The sequence below is a fragment of the Ursus maritimus genome, unplaced genomic scaffold, assembly GCF_017311325.1.
Source record: "Ursus maritimus isolate PB19 unplaced genomic scaffold, ASM1731132v1 scaffold_14, whole genome shotgun sequence".
NCBI lineage: Eukaryota > Metazoa > Chordata > Mammalia > Carnivora > Ursidae > Ursus > Ursus maritimus.
This window is the reverse complement of record NW_024423786.1, coordinates 28,668,437-28,685,180: the sequence shown is the minus strand read 5'-3', so window position 1 is coordinate 28,685,180 and position 16,744 is coordinate 28,668,437. Positions and strand designations below refer to the sequence as shown.

General features: G+C 44.1%; 1 protein-coding gene across 1 annotated transcript in view; it reads left to right on the top strand.

Annotated features, from left to right (window-relative positions):
* The window catches only part of PTPRG (protein tyrosine phosphatase receptor type G), a 209,999-nt gene that overhangs the window by 57,432 nt on the left and 135,823 nt on the right, over nt 1-16,744 (top strand). Inside the window, exon 3 of the mRNA XM_040628133.1 lies at nt 10,851-11,008. Coding sequence (XP_040484067.1) covers nt 10,851-11,008 — 158 coding nt within the window. The remainder of the gene's footprint in view (nt 1-10,850; nt 11,009-16,744) is intronic.

Here is a 16,744-nt window from a genome sequence, read left to right as displayed (position 1 = left end):
CCTATAAGGAGAGAGACAGCAGTGGAACTCTTTGGTGACAACACTGGGTTTTTGTCCCTATATGAATCTGTATAATGTAAGTGTCATGTTCGTTTCCTTAATTGTTGACAATTTTTTGTCAACACTTTATATTTCTTTGGAAATATTAATGACAACGTATGTTTCATTCAAATGTCAACCTTAAATCAAAATGCCGTATTTGACCAACTAAAAAGACCAGTAAACTCAAGGAGCCTAGATGTCCTTGAACCAGGGTGGAATGGCTGTTCCACGACCTTGGAGCGCCTCTCTGGGTGCTTGAGTACAAGAATCCGTTTAGTCAGGTAGGCTGTCTCCTAATCAAGCTACCCTTGCTCAGAACCTGGAATAACACTAGGTGTTCATGTCATAATACGGGCCTCTAGGATTTTCTCTGGACTGTGCCTGTCAAAAAAGCCGAACGGTAAGAATTTAATTCTCTGCCCACTGGTGGGGAATGTTTCAGAAGCAAAAATAAAGTCCACACCTCTACAGCCCCATGTAGTTTGCCCCATTCATTCTCGAATGGGGTTGCTGTTGCCATCCCTTCTAAACGTCCTACTTCTCATATAGGAACAGGTCAGCAAGCTTTCTCTGTAAAGGGATCGATGGCAAATATTTTAGGCGTTGCTGGCCGTACATGCCGTGCTGTGGCCACTCAGTTGTGCAGTTGTAACCTGGAAGCAGGCATAGACGATTTGTATACAAATAGCCGTGGCTGTGTTCCAATAAAACTTCATTTACAAAAACAGCTACGAGGCTAGATTTGGCCCCTGGGCCACTTCTGACGTCGAGTTACTTAGTGACTTATTTTGACCCATTTTTTTCAGCCACATATGAAGGACCTACTCTTTAAGGCACTGTGTTGTGTCCTGGGGTATAGGCAGATGCTGCGGTCTTGCTCTAAAGGAGCCTCCTGCCTGCTAAAGCAAGGGGACCGCTACCCACCAGTTACACAGCCTGTGAGGAGACTGAGGTCTGTACAGCCGTGACCGTGAGCAAGCTATCGGCCCTCATCAGGATGTTGATACCCACTTCACGAAGTTGGGAGGCCTCGTTCGAGAAAACCTGCAGCAGCGCTCAACCCTGCGTTCACACGCCATGAATGTGCGCTGGTAAAAAAGAGGTGGACTGCAGAACGTCCTGTACTGTGGAATGCAGTCTCGGGGTTCAGGTCATTGAAGGGTAAACTGAGGCTAGAGAACCTGATCAGTGTGAACAGGTAGGAGTCAGTGCTGCTACCTGGCCCTATGAGCACTCTTCCCTGTGGTCCCATGAAATAGCCCGTGACCCAGCTTCTCGTAGACTCGTAAGGATGATGGGGTCCTTTAATGTGAATCTTGTTGAACACATCATGTCAGTATCTTAATGTCCTCAATTCTATGACTCTCATTTCTTCATCAATTTTTTGTCATATGTTTTGACATTACATTAGTTCAGGTATATAACATAATGGTATGATAGATGTATATATTGTGAAGTGATCACCACACCAAGTCTAGTTAATATCCCTCATCACACACAGTTGCGGTTTTTTTCATTTCTTCATATTTTAACAACTCTAAAGTCAGGGTGCACCTTACATTTGATATCATGTCATTGTCTAATTAGCAACATGTTGCGCTTAGTAATGGTATTTGAAATAATGATGCATCTTACAATCACTAGTGACTTAGATATGAAAGAAATACAATATCCAGGATTTTTGGGTTATTTAGAATACCCCAACTACCATGCTTGTTTGTTCCTTCATTCTCTGTTCATATAACTATTAGGAACCTACTATGGTCCAGGCAGTGGTTTAGTTGCTGGGTGTATGGAGTGAATGAGAAAGGCAGGGTCTCTGCCCTTGTACAACAGTCAGGCTCTTGAGGGACACAGACAGTAATGAGTAGACACACGTTGGGAAGGAAATGAACTAGGTGTGATAGAGTTAATGACGGCAGGAACATACAGGATGGGGTGTTCGGGGTGGGCTCTCAGGAGAGGACATTTGATCTGAGTCCCCGCAGGGTGAAAAGGAATCGCCCCTACGGAGTGGCGATGGGGAGCCGCCCTCTAAGCCGAGGGAAGAGCAAGGTGAGGACACAGGTGGGTGGTCAGCAAGGGTGAGAGCAGAGTGAAGGGCTGCAGAGGTAGACAGATCTTGTAGGGCCCCGTGGCCGCGGTGAGGAGTTTGGATTTTATTCCAAGTGAAGTGAGAAGCTGCTGGGGGATTTGAGCTGCGCAGTGTCAGGATTAATGTTTGCAAAAGCTAGAAGAGTTCATAGTCTTCCGTGAGTTTTCACCTCCTGGTGTTTACATCAGGGCAAGTGAGGGACTTGGAGCCCTGGGACCCAGAGTGGGGTGGTAGAAAGAGCGCAGTGCTGGCTGGGCATCTGAGGCCCAGATTCACTCCTGATCGGTCCCGTTTCCACTTTGGACCTCATTTTCCTCGTTTGTGAAATGAAATGGAACCAATGTCTTCTGTAACTCTTTGGAACCCTGGTGTGCTTTGTGATTCTTGGGGGACTTTTCCCAGGATCCCCTCATTGGAACTGTAGGCTTGTTCCTTAAAATCATCTATCATGAAGCCTTGTAAATAGCTACACCTTGAAAATGGGCCAGGCCCAATTCCACTGGTCCATCTTTCCCATTCCTTCCTGACAGCCAACATCCAGTTACATAGAGCCGGTATCATTGCTTGTATGTATGTATGTATTTTTAGAGAGAGAGAGAACACAAGCAAGGGGGCAGGGGTAATGCGTAGAGGGAGAGGGTGAGAGAATCTTACGGGGCTTGACCTCACAGCCCTGAGATCATGACCTGAGCTGAAATCAAGAGTCAGATGCTAAACTGACTGAGCCACCCAGGTGCCCCTCATTGCTTGTATTTAGATCATAAAATTAATTCCTTGGCTCCTTCTGGGAGGCTTCTGTCACCATCTTAATTATAATCTAATGCTTTCTGACCTCTGTGATGGCTTCCAGAAGCCACGCTCCCAAATTCCCTGGATTCCGGCCCTCAGGCTCTCTCTTTCCATCATGACCTCCATTTTCTGTTCCTGTGGTCAGGAGACCCTTTAGTCATGAGCTCATCACACCCAAAGCTCCTCCCAGATCATACGGCCCATTCATGGCCGATCCAGACTTAACCCCAAGCTGCTGACTCTTTGTTCTAGTGTTTTGACATCTTCACAATTTTTAGCTGAATTCCAGATTGTACTTTAACCAGTAGCTGATTTTTTTTTCCTCTTAGAGCCCATCAGAGTTGGGGCTCTTGAACTTTTATTTCTATCTTCCCTCTTGCTCACTTCACTCCAGCCACACACCAGGCAGAATCCCTTTGCACTAGCTTTTCTCTCTGCTGAAATGTTCTCTCAAGGTTGCCACACGGCTCACTTCTGCCTTTGGGTTTTTAATCAGATGCTTCCTTCTCAATGAGCCTGCTCTTAAAATTGCTGTTTTCAGAATGTAGTCAGGGGAGACCTCATTGAGAAATGTGTCATTCAAATATGTCTAATTTGTTAGCAGCTGAAAGGCATTTGGTCTAAAACCAGCCATGAACAGAGCAGTGAAGAAATGTTTCAGGCAGAGCGAAGAGCCAGTGCAAAGGCCCTGGGGTAATGTGATCATGGGACAGCAAAGAGACCAGTGTGGCTGTACCTAAGAGTAAGAAAGTAGCAGTGGATGAGGCTGCAAACAGTGTGGGGCCCATTTATACAGTCCTTACAGAAACTGGCTACTCTAATATGCCCAGCATTATTAAAAATGCAGACTCTCAGCCCCACCCCAGACTTACTGATCAGAATCTACATTTTAACAAGCTCCCCAGGTGATGTGCATGAACATTAGCTTTGAGCAGCGCTGCTAGGAATCTTCTTCCCCCATTTAGAGTGACCTGTGACCCAGTTTTGTCCAATGTTACTCTCTCCCTACCCTCCAAGACAAAGCAGAAAACCAGTCGTACCCCAGTGCTTTTAAGTGGTTAAGGAAAACGTAATAGCTTTTCCTTATAAAAAGTTTTGGGAAATCCTGAAGGAACTAAAGAGAAGCTTGGGCTTTCTTTTACTTGTTTATCTTACCCACTTCTCTAAAATTGGTTGACTGCTTTTTTTGGGGGGGGGGGGCACAGATGTTCTTTCCCTGGGGACCGCCACATTCTGCCCCATACACCTTCCAGTGTAATACTTTGTTCATTGGGGTATGTGCAATTGTGTTTGTTTTCAGTATAATTCCATGATTCTTGGTTACTGCATAGGTCTCATCTATATTTTGATTGTTCATCGTATCTTACCAAAGGGCTTTCTTTCTTCCTATACAACCAAAGCATTGAAAATATTAGGTTATTAACACACTGAAAAATGCAATCAATCAGATGATTATCATCTAATGTTTTAATGATCACATTTTTAATCCAATTATGCATGTTTGAATCTTTCAAATTTTCTTTAATTAAAGATTGCCTCCTGGCACTGCTATCAGAAATAAGGAATTGAACAGAATCGAGCCAGATATAATTTAATGTTGAAAGGAAACTGAAAGGATAACTGGGCTGTGCTGGGTTTAATGGTTGACCATGACTTTAAAGCCCTCATACAAAATTTCCTAATTGATAAGAAAAATTTAATCATCTTCGGATATACTCCGTTTGCATTCAAATAAGGTATTTCTTTTTCTAAATAAACCTCCCCTAACTGATTATTCATATTGTCGTGCAAAATGCTTAAAAATGAAAGACAGAGTTGGGTGAAATGTAGACTACTTAATACAGTGTGTATTTAATATAAAAGTCATACATTATTCATTTTTGCAATTTGAATAACTTTGAATTTAGCATCCCTGTTCTTCATCTTTTTCTTTGATGAACAATTAATTATTAAAATATAATATTGTCTGCATACAGCACTGGGATCCTTGAAAGTGGAATATGAGATTATTCCCTTTCAATTCTTTTATCTAGTAATGCACAGAACCTGCTTATTATGGTTTAATGGAATGAATGGTGGTATAAATAGAGTGTTTCCAATATTTTTCTCAACTAGGTAAGTGGCTGGGATAGGAATGTTTTGAATTCAAATTACTAATTTGGATAAAAGTTGGAGGCAGCGTGCCCCAATCAGGACGGGTTCAGAGTCAAACTGCCCTTTTTGAACAAGAGCCGTTGAACAAGCACTTATATGTGCTTATCCTGTGCCAGACACTCTCCCAAGCCCTTAACTCACGTTAACGCACTTACTACTCATTTATGCATCTAACTTGCTTAGGAGCTCGATGCTATCATAATCCCATTTTGCAGATGAGGATACAGTTACAGGAGAGGTTCAACAACTTGTCTTAGGTGAGACCTTTAAGTACACCTGTTAGGATTCAAATCCCAGGGGCCTGTTTCTAGCACTACCCTCCGCTTTATAATGCCTGCATTTATGAAGATTTTCTTAGCGGAGGAGTTGACGTTCTCACCAAGAAAGTGCCTTCTTCCTTCTTTCCAGTGGCTGTACTCAGGAAGTCCCCGTCTTGGGTCCAGCCCATTGAGCGCCCCGTGGCTTATGTGGGCTTTGTGGCCAGTGCCAGAAGTCGAGGGCTACTGTCTCTAAAATTATTTCTAATTTACAACTAAGCATTGCGAGCACCCCCTTCGTCAGTGGAACACGGCCTATGGGACTGAGCAGGAAAAGGGATTTTCAGAAAGATGAGTAAAAATTGATGTTCGTTTTGAACTAGAAAACTCAAGGATGAGGGGCGCCTGGGTGGCTCAGTTGTTAAGCGTCTGCCTTCGGCTCAGGTCATGATCCCAGCGTCCTGGGATCAAGCCCCGCATCGGGCTCCCTGCTCAGCGGGAAGCCTGCTTCTCCCTCTCCCACTCCCCCTGCTTGTGTTCCCTGTCTCGCTGCCTCTCTCTCTCTCTCTCTCAAATAAATAAATAAAATCTTAAAAAAAAAAAAAAAAAGAAAGAAAGAAAAGAAAACTCAAGAGTTAATTCTGTAATGTGTGTTCACAAAAGAAATGTTCATCAGTGGTAGAGGCCCCATAACATGTAAAGTTACCCCCCCAACACACACCCCAGTTGTAGCTCTGGCTATCATGGTGACTTTCTTTTTTTTTTTTTTTTTAAGATTATTTATTTATTTGAGAAAGAGCGAGCGAACGAGTGTAAAAGCAGGGGGGAGTGTCAGAGGGCTTGACCCCAGGATCCCAGGATCATGACCTGAGCTGAAGGCAGACATTTAACTGACTGAGCCACCCACATGTCCCTCATGGTAACTTTCTAACACTGGCGCCCCCAAACAGTTGCTTTTTTTTTTTAAGGTTTTATTTACTTCACAGAGAGACAGCCAGCGAGAGAGGAAACACAAGCAGGGGGAGTGGGAGAGGAAGAAGCAGGCTCCCAGCAGAGGAGCGTAATGTGGGGTTTGATCCCAGAACGCTGGGATCACACCCTGAGCCAAAGGCAGACACTTAACGACTGTACCACTCAGGCGCCCCCAAACAGTTGCTTTAAAAAACGGCAGGGAAGGGGTGCCTGGGTGGCTCATTTGGTTAAGTGGCCCACTCATGATTTCAGCTCAGGTCATGATCTCAGGGTCCTGGGATGGAGCCCAGCTCACCAGGGTCTGCTTCAAGATTCTCTCTCTGCCTCTACCCCCTCCCCCCCCTGCCCCCCGCTCATGGTTTCTTTCTAAAATAAATAATCTTTAAAAAAAAAAAAGGGTAGGGGAAAATGTGGCCTGATGGCTAAATCCATTTCACTGACTCCTGGTGTATGACCCTTGACCTAAGAAAGGTTTTTACATTCAGACTCTAATTAAATGAAATGTTATCCCCCCCCCCCAAAAGAATTCTATTCTTCTCCTAGTAGATGTATATATTTTAAATTGTCCTCCGTTGTTATTAGCATTTTGAATATCGTTAATAAGGTTGTGGAAATGTGTTTGTTAATATAAGTACTCCTATAACATCTTTGATTTTGCCTCTTGGCCTGCGAAACGTAAAATATTTACTATCTGGCACTTTACAGAAAACATTTGCCAATCCCTGGCTTAAAACACAAAATGAGCTGGTCTGCTCTCAGCCAAGTGCTTGCCTTGATAAATCAGGGCTCCCAAGGCACTCTGCTAAGCCCCTTACATTTATGAGCTTGCTTAATTTTCACAGCCTTCCTGAGGGGTAAATACTCTCAGAATTCCCATTTTACAGATAAGGGAAGTAGCTCAGAGAGCTTGAGACCTTTCTCTAAAGTCGCACAGCTGTTAAATATCAGTTGGTTCCTAAGCTCTTACTAGAACTTTGGCAAGAAAAATTCTAACCTATGTTGCTCAGGTTGATGGAGAATATGGCAGACGTGATGCACTTTGAAGGCACTAGTAATCCAGCTTTAAAAAAAAAACAACATACGTTGAAGCCTTAGAGGAAGTGTATAGCTATGTAAGGTGTAGGGGGCTAGGCCTTGGTAGTTTAGAAAAGTAATAATAGTGATAATAGTACAATAAGAATTAGAATAAGAATAGTATCTATCATTTATGAGATGCTCTTACTCTGTTTCAAGCTCTCAACAGCCTGGGAAGCTTCGGTAACTAAGATCACAGAGCTTACAGGTGGAGGAGTTGAGATTTGAACCCTGGGGTCCGAGAATCTGCTCTCTTCCCCAACTTCTGTAGGGATGGAGAAATGAGGTGCTGATGAAGGCGATGGGTGGATTTCAGTTATCAGCTCCTGCCCCTAGGTGGTCCTCCCTGCCCCAGGCTTACTCTTCCAGATCTTAAGTGGATTCTTGAAGAAAGGACCCCATCTGAGTTTCTGTGTTCTCAAGTTTTTGGCCTCCTCTCTAGTCTTCCATTTTCCCAGCAGTAAAATTAAAGAATTGGACTAAATTGGTGGTTTCCGGTGTCCCTAGGTTCCCAGCTCGCCTTCAGCTGCGGTGGCTGTGTTTGAGCTGTTTCAGTTGGCTGCCTCCTTTGTAAGATTTTGTTTGAATAAAGGGTTGCTTGGCTCCCAAAGCCACTGAACTAGGGTGGTCTAAGCCCCTTCCAGGTCTCAGAATTCCAACCCAATGGCAGTGACTGTGGCGGGACCAACAAGCAGCAAAGCTTCCTTCTCTGTCCACCCCATGTCTACCCGCCCTGCCACCTGTCTGATTGGACCTGCTAATCGCTTAAAGCCAGAACCTGCGTCTGAAGCCCTTGGGTTGGTCAAGGACCAAAAAAAAAAAGCCCTTCTGCCTTTGTAGCAGTGGTCACTGCTGCAATTCTCAGTAGTCCCTGCCGAATTCATAAGCCCGTACAAGAACTTACAGGAGTGCCGAAACCAAGTGCCCTGGTGAGATCCAGTCACCTCAGATTGGTGGGGCAGGTGTTTCCGCTTTATCTTTTTATGTTCCTAAAAGCCGAGGCCTCTTCCTCCAGTGGCTGCTCTAGATGCGGGCTTTGCCACTGCGGGCTTGCGGGCGTGGTCTTGTCACGACCTCTCTGCCTACAGCGTGCTTCCCTGCAGCCCTGATGTTGGATCAGGCTCCCAGGGGAAAACTCTCTGGAGTTCCCCGTCATTCAGCCTGGAGCCCTCGATCCTAAGGCAGGTTCGCATGCTGGGGTGCGACGCCAAGTTCACCTACAACGTGAGGGAAAAATGAAGATGGTGATTTTGTGGTTTGTGATGCCAGGCCCTCTGCTCCCTCTGTTGCTTGGGGCCTTGGGTTGGCTGTTTACGTAGCTCAGGAAACACAAAAGCAGCGAGCAAAGGCCAACATTTTTCCTGCTCCCAGCCAACCCAGTCGCAGCCAAGCACGCCAGCAGAGATTTACCCCATCATTAGGTTACTGGTAACCAGGTTCAAATTAAAACCCACACTTGCCAGTGGGCGGAGGGGCAATTCGGTGATTTCCAGCCTTTTGTCCAAACAGAACCTGCTTTTGTCATTTTGGTTATAGAACCTTATAATTTGAAGACTTTGGCATTTATTAGTTAATATTTAATCTTTCCTTAAAAATATAGAATTGAAAACCCGTATGAGAATCGGCCAAGGTTTCTGAGCCCCATGAATAACTACTTCTCTTTCCCCAGTCCCTAGCGATCTTTGGCTTGGTCATTTAAATTCTCTGTGCCTTGATTTCCACATCTGCAAAATGGGAGTATTAAAAGTACACGCTCCAAAGTGCTGTTAACTTGAAAAAGCATATAGTGGTGGTTTAATAGTGAAAGCCTGGATTCTACTCTCAACTACCTGGTTGTGCATTCGAGCTCTGTAAATTGGTGATAATAATAGGATGACTTCATGGGGCTATTTTAAGAATTAAATAAATTAATCTTTATAAACCTCTAAGAACAAGGCCGGGCACATACAATAAGTACTGCTTAAATGTTTGTAACATGTAAACCCTTAAAATAGTGTGGCATATAGTAATAAAGCTAAATAAATGTTAAGTTTTATTCAGTTAATCTCTCCCCCCAAAAAATTGCCATTTTAATTATTTTAAAAAGAGTTGATTTCTGTTGGTGTTTTTGCATATCCCCCAGTTCCAAAGATCTCTCGAGTCCGTCGATACACATTTACCCAAAGACCTGTACTGGTTGTTCTGCATGGAAGAAGAGGAAGGAGGGGGTGGGAGCCTGGAAGGACTACTCCTGTAGGCACAGATGTGTCAAGGAAGTGACCTGGAGCCCTGAGGTCCCCCCAAGGATGTCCTTGGGCCTTGGTGGAGGCCATCAGGGAGCCAAGGCAAACCATGAACAGGACTACAATAGCTTTATTACATCCTGAAAAGGGATAAGGAAGGGATCCCAGACTTAAATTCAGGGCTAGACCTTTGGAGACCCAGAGAGAGAGGAGAGCCTTCTCTGTTTTGGGAAAGAAGCTGGATGATGTACTGAGCCTGATTGGGAGAACTATAATACAGTGCCCCTAAACTCTGTTGCACTGTTTCTTCCTGCCTCAGGACCTTCACACATGCTGTTCCCACAGCTCCACATGCTCTTCTCCTCTTCTGCCCCCACCCTTCAATATTGACTGAAGTTAACTTCATCTTTTTCATTGGTTGAGTCAGGGCTGTGCAAGCTCTGGTGTCAGGATGCCTGGGTTTGAATCCCAGCTTTGACACTTAGGAGCTATGTGACCTTGGGCAGGCACTAACCCCTTCCACACCTTGTTTTTCTCATAGAGTTTTTGTCAGGTATCATTTTTAGGTCTTGGTTGAAATATCATTCTTTCTACTTAAGGAAAGACCCCTCTGCTTTTGTAAAAAAAAGCAGCCTATTTTCAGGGCCCCATTTTATAAGCTCTGGGCTGTATGTTGGTTAGGTTTCACTTTGATAAGGAGAGGTGCTGGGTGAAACCTTCATCAGATGTAACCAACTTCAGAATTGAACTTTACCGTTGGCTGACAGTTTTCTTTTCACGCCAAGTCTCTCGTGGGTCTCCCAGCGTTTATGCCACTGACTGTTAGTTCCTAAGTATCAGATGGGGAAGGGTTCGGTTGGCAGAGCAAGATTGGGAAGGGGTGGGTTACATAAAATCAAGTCCATTTCTTTTCTGCAGGACTTCTCAGAGACTTGACTATGCTCGTGTTTTGTCTGTTCCCTGGGGGAGTGGAGGAGAAGGAGGGACCGCAGGTTGCCCAGGGGCGCTCTTCATGGAACCCGTTTTTCATAAGATACAAGGCACCGTGGTGCCCCCGAACACCCCCCGGGAAGCACTGCTTTGTTTGCCGTGGCCCTCCCACCACCAAATGCCAGTGCTTCTCAGGACGTAAACAAACAGAAGGCTTGTGATGCGGCACCAGCATGCTGGGGGTTTGCGTGTGTGTCTGCAGCATAATATGACTTAGCATCATTGTGCCTTTCTTTTCCTTCTTCCTCCACACAGAGAAGGAGACCTTTCTGGATCCTTTCGTCCTCCGGGACCTCCTGCCTGCATCGCTGGGGAGCTATTACCGGTACACGGGCTCTCTGACCACCCCACCGTGTAGCGAAATTGTGGAGTGGATCGTCTTCCGGAGACCTGTCCCCATCTCTTACCATCAGGTAGCTATTCAGCCCCACGTGGGCCCTCAGTGTTCACTCGTTTTGCGTTGACTTAACCATTTAACATGGCCGCGACACACCCGTAAAGATGTTTTGTTTTGTTTTGTTTTGTTTTTTGATCCTTTGTTCCCCATCAATTCCTTCTGTCTTTCCAACAAACACGTTTTTGAACCCAAGAATTGTCGCATGTTTTCTCAGTCACAAATTAACTGGCTGAGGAGAATTGCAGGTATGAGACCAGGTGTTACATAGGTATTCGATCTTGAGGAGAGAAGAGCTGTCCTCTGTGATGATGACAGCTTGTGCCAGAAACTCTGCTGAGCTCTTCATATGTGTTCACCCATTTAATCCTCACGAACAGCAGTCCTCTTTGTACCTCCTTTTACAGAGAAGAGATACAGAAGTGAACTAACTTGCCCAGGTTCACACAACCGGTTACTAAGCCATAGTGTCTGGTTCCCAAAGATCACGCTCTGAACCATTAAACCTACCCGAAGTCCAGAAAAGGGAGACATTTGTGTACACAACGAAATGAAAGAGTAAATACCATTGAGCTCTTTCTGTGTGCTAAGCACTTTACATATGGCCAGTTTAGTGATCCCCAACAATTCATGGCTGATGACTGTTGAGGCCAGAAACCAAGCCCAGGTTGTCTGATTCCAAAACCCATGTTGCTCACCATTACACCAAACTGCTTCTCTCTGAGTGTGGCCTGGGCTGGTTTCCTAGGAGGGTGGATTTAGAACTTGGTGAAATGGAGATGGGGTTGGGGCCTCTGTCAGAGGAAGAGGAGCCACTGAGTGAGTGGGAGTAGGAAGGGGTGGGGAGCCTCGAAATCACCTCATGGGGGATAATAGATGGAAGGAGAAAATTTCAAGAGGGGATATATTAGTCATCGTAATGCAGCATGTGCTGAAGTAGAAGAGTGTCTTTCTTCTCCCTAGTTTCAGAAAGCGCAGTCAGCAACAGTGGGTAGGACTGTAAGAAAGGGGATTTGAGTCATTAAGCAGGACTGTCTAAAAATGGAAGGTTCTTATCAGAGCTCCTCATGGAAATGGCTTCCCAGAGTGTGACAGGTAGGAAAAGGGATGTTGTCGTGGGCCAGGGGAAGTTCTAGAGTTCTGTGATAGCATCGGTATATAACTGAAGACACAGGCAGCAAGATTATGGATCTGGCTGTGATGGGGATAGTTCAAAGATTTTCCTAAGAAAGGCAGAGAGTTCAGAACAGGGAGTGGGGGGAGTAGGGTTGGATGGTGTCCTGGTCAGGTCTGTTCTGGAGTTAAGAAACAGAAAGTCACATCAAGGTAGCTCAGGTAAGGGAGTATTTTAAGGAAACAGTGGGCAAAGCATCCTGAGATGGAGCCGTCGTAACCCGAACTGTAACTGGGAAGCAAAGCACCCACCCTCTCTCTCAGGGGCCATGCAGGCTCTTAAATCTTGGAGTTTCTGCCATCGTTCTGTGGTTCTGTATTTTTGCAAAATTCTCGTGCCTTCTCCCAGTTTGTTTCGTTTTGGTTACCTGGCCGAATATGGTTGCCCTGGTACCAGGTGACCTTTCAAGAGCCAGCTACCAACTGACGATAGTGAGGGTCCTATTTCAAATATTCAAGAAGATAGATCTGAATAGATGTTGGTCAGCCAACAGCTTGGCTGGCCTTGGGTCACGTGTCCATCCTTAAATAAGTCAGCAGAGGGACCAGGTAGCTTCCTAAGTCATCCATTGTTGCCGCTCTGAGGGTAAATGGAGCAGGTTGTTTTGAGACACGTTGTCCCACTAAGTTAGGCCAGACAGACCTGGCCTCACTGCTGTTGGCAAACATTCTACTTCGAGAAATTTTTTTTCCTTTAATTCTTCTCTGATGACAAAAGAAATACTAACAATTTGGTTGCCGAACAGGATCTGCCAGCTTTAAGAAGATAATGAAATAGGAAACGAGTTTTCTTCCTAAGGGTGAAGCCAGCATTGTTTCATTAGAATAAAGTAAAATTGCAGTCCAAATATTTATATCCCCAGGGTTGGGGCAGGGGACTTTGAAAAGAGATGCTTTTTGTCCATTAATATAGATGCTTTTGTCTTCAAAGATATAAAGGCTTGAGATAATGAGGCTAAGAAATACAAGTCTGGCCACTTTTTTTGTAGGACACTCTGTGAAGGGGAGAGGCGAAGAGTAATAATTGTGTAGTACTGGGTTTTATTAGAATTTCAAATATTTTGTGGGTCCAAACAAGAGGCAGAGTTGTAGGCTTGGATGTCTTGTCAAGTGTTTGTCAATTAGAAGCATTTTGACATTGGGTAATTGGGCGTCTTAGAAAATGCTTAGTTAACATCTATTTACCCTTCACTCCCTGCCACTCAAACACTCGGAGAGACGTAGTAATGGAAGATTTCTTCTCTGTGACTTGCAGTATATGACTTGTCTGTAGGTAGTTTTGTTTCAAGGAAATAGTGAAGAAATCAATTAATCATATTGGCTTCCCAGTTTCTTTACTATAAACCATCCTTAGATAATACTTTTATCAGACACAGCTTCACCTATCCCTCGCTCTTTCTGTCTCTCCCAAGGGAGGAACAACAGCTCATTTTCACGTGGCCAAGCGGGATCCTTGCTGGCACACTGCGTGGAGGTCACAGTGGTGTCAGTGCTCAGAAGGGAAACCATTAGCCATCCAAGTATTATCACTTCAGACCTTCCCACCCTGACCCTGCCAACATTCTTTCGGAAGTTAGCACAGAATGTTCATTTCAGAAAGGCAGACAGCCAATGCGGAAAAGCAAGTAGACAGAATCCCATGTCTGCTGCTGTCAGAAAGAAAACATTCCTAGTTCCTCGTCCTTCTCTTTCTCCAAAGACTGTTTCCTCTGTTCTCTTCCCCCTTATACCGTGTGGGTGCCTGTAAGCAGTGAAAACGAGAATGTGTGGGTAGCACTTGTATGATGGCTTGTATGATGTGGATTTCTTTGAAGCCTTCCAGATAGGAACAACTGCTTACTTTGCCTCTTTTCTGAGTCTCCTTGGACATTCAAACCAGCCCTGTAGCCAGTGAGCTCTGACTCTGGCCCGGTGATAATCCTAATCTAAATACAGTTGCTAATGGAGTCACATGTTGGCTTGGTTGGCCAGCAGTCAGCGTGGCTTAGGTGGTGGGTTCCACTAAACATCTGCTGTGAATAGTAGACAAACATCATGTCGTGACTGTATCATCCAAACAAAATGGCGGCACTCTCAGTGCTTGTTTCCAAGGTCAGAGGAGCAAAACTAGCTCACTGAGATGGTGCCTGTGTTGTGTTCCTGATCAATCAGAGAACGTGATCATTTGAGTCCAGTATACAGGGATGCGTTTTATTCTAGAACAGTGGCTCTCAAATGATGGTCCGTTGGCCATTGGAAACTATCCCAGCCTTCCCTTTCCAGGACTGTTTGCCTCCTGTAGTTTAAAATATGATACTGCCTATAATTTTTCCTAGCGTGAATTTTGTTTAAGTGCTTCTTGGAGGCTCTATCAAAAAAGCAATAAATAAATATGAAGATGTCTAGTTTGTTTGCTTTGGGATATTTAATTTTTTTTCCTAACAATAAGCTGGAGTGGTTAGGAAAGGTTTATTTGCAATACTTTTTTTTTTTCTTAAACCAATGTTATCTCTATCATAAAGAGCAGAGAAACTCTTTTGAATTAAGACCATGTTCTATTCAGAGCCAAACTGCCTGGGTTTCATTCTTGGCTCCGTTTTTCAGCCAAATGATTGAGCGACCCTACTGCTTACGCTGTGCCTCAGTTTTCATCTGTAAAATGGAGATGTTAAGAATACACCCATTTCATGGAGTCATTATAAAGATTAAATGATAGAATGTGTGTGGCATGCCTAGACGAGTGCCTGGCACCTCAGGGCATGTGCAGGACATATTAGGTGGATTTTTTTTGTTGCTATTATTAAATGATCACCAAGGCTCTAGGGTAGCTCTGTCTGGTAGAAATAAAACATAAGCCACATACATAATTTTCTAGTAGCCATATTAAGAAATGTAAAGAGAAACAGGTGAAGCTCATTTTAATATTATATTTGATTTAACCCAGTATATCCAAATTATTATCATTTCGACATAGGGAGCTCACCACATTTCTGGTGGAACAGCTATATTTGGCTCCTGGCTGTTGCAGCCGTCACGTTTATCTCAAGGCCAAAACAACTAATGACTCCCATAATTCAGAAGGCTCCTATTCCAACACCTCGTAATGCACAGTGCATGTGAATAGAGAGGATTTTTTAAATGGTGGGGTTACGGTGTCATTATTAATCCCAACAGCTCTTTGGTAGTAATTATGGTTAAATTCGTTTCTTTCTGTAGAAGGCCTTTCTATAATTGTCCTCATGCAAAACTGTCTATGCTGCAGGAGGGACATGTCCTTGTAGTTAGCTAGCTGTTCTTGCATTTTATTTTTACAGCCATGGTTCAATAAGTAAAACTTTGGATGCTCCAGGCTATTGGGAATTTAACATTCCATCACTTTTGTTTAATAATGAGGCAACACAACAGGGCCTGCCCTGTCACCCCTCAAATGTGTGGTGAAGTTGAAGTGTCCCCGTGACCTTAGGTGTGACATTTCAGTTCTTAATGCTTACCCCGGCATTTATTATGATGTTTATAATGGACTCTGGTTTTGTTTAAAGGCCATTATATGCCCATCCTATAACACATTGTGCACATCAGCCTTTTAATGGTTCATAATTATATTACTTTTGATTTTCTCTCATTTTTCCCCTTGAGCCATGATGGTCCCTTCCCCGCATCTCGTGGATGAGAGCTCTTGCTGCACGCAATAACATGAATAGATTTCAACTTCCCTTTGATTTGAACCGACAGATTAAAAACTAATTATTCTCTGTAATATTTTTATAATAAAAACTAAGTTGAAATGATTTATATATACTTCCAGCCAACACATTTGCAATTCAAGGTTAAAATTGTTCTTGAAGCAGCACCAGTTAAAATGCAATTACAACTCCCCAAGCAGGGATGAAAGAAAGAATTGTTTTACATGTTCACTTCAGAAGTTAAAAAGTCAATTTTACATTATAGAAATAAAAGCTTTCATTTACTTTTACTAAATGATAAAGACTTCATTAGTTATGTTAAAGTAAAGATAAATCCAAGTGTGTTTACTACTTGCCTCTGGAAAAGAATAGGTGAATAAGTGCAGGCTTTGTGTGGTACATAGCTTTTCCTCCTTGTGCCCGCCATCTTGTTCCTGGTTCCCGGTTCCTTCTGCATTGAGCCATAAGCTGTTTCTGTCCAGAGTGCAGAAAAGTGCAAATACATTTATGTTGCCAATGGTGGGTGCCCTGCATGAGTGGTCTTTCAGGGTCAGCTAGGAGGAACTCTTTGGGGACTTCTATTATCCATTCAGTAACTCCACTGCAATGTTACTCTTTTCCTGAATAATGCTACAGGCCTATTATGCATGTGACATGAAGTGGCTGAGAGCATGACAGTCATACAGTCCTAGGTTTTTAATCCTCACTTCAACAGAGAGGGGCGGGGGGGGGGGTAGTGCGCATGAGCAGGGGGAGGGGCAGAGAGAGAGGTAGAGTTAGAATCCCAAGCAGACTCAGAGCTGAGCTCAGAAGCTGATGGGGGGTGCTTAATTCCACGACCCCAAGATCACGACCTGAGCCGAAACCAAGAGTAGGACGCTCAACCAAGCACCCCAGTCACTTCAATTCTTGTTTCCTCT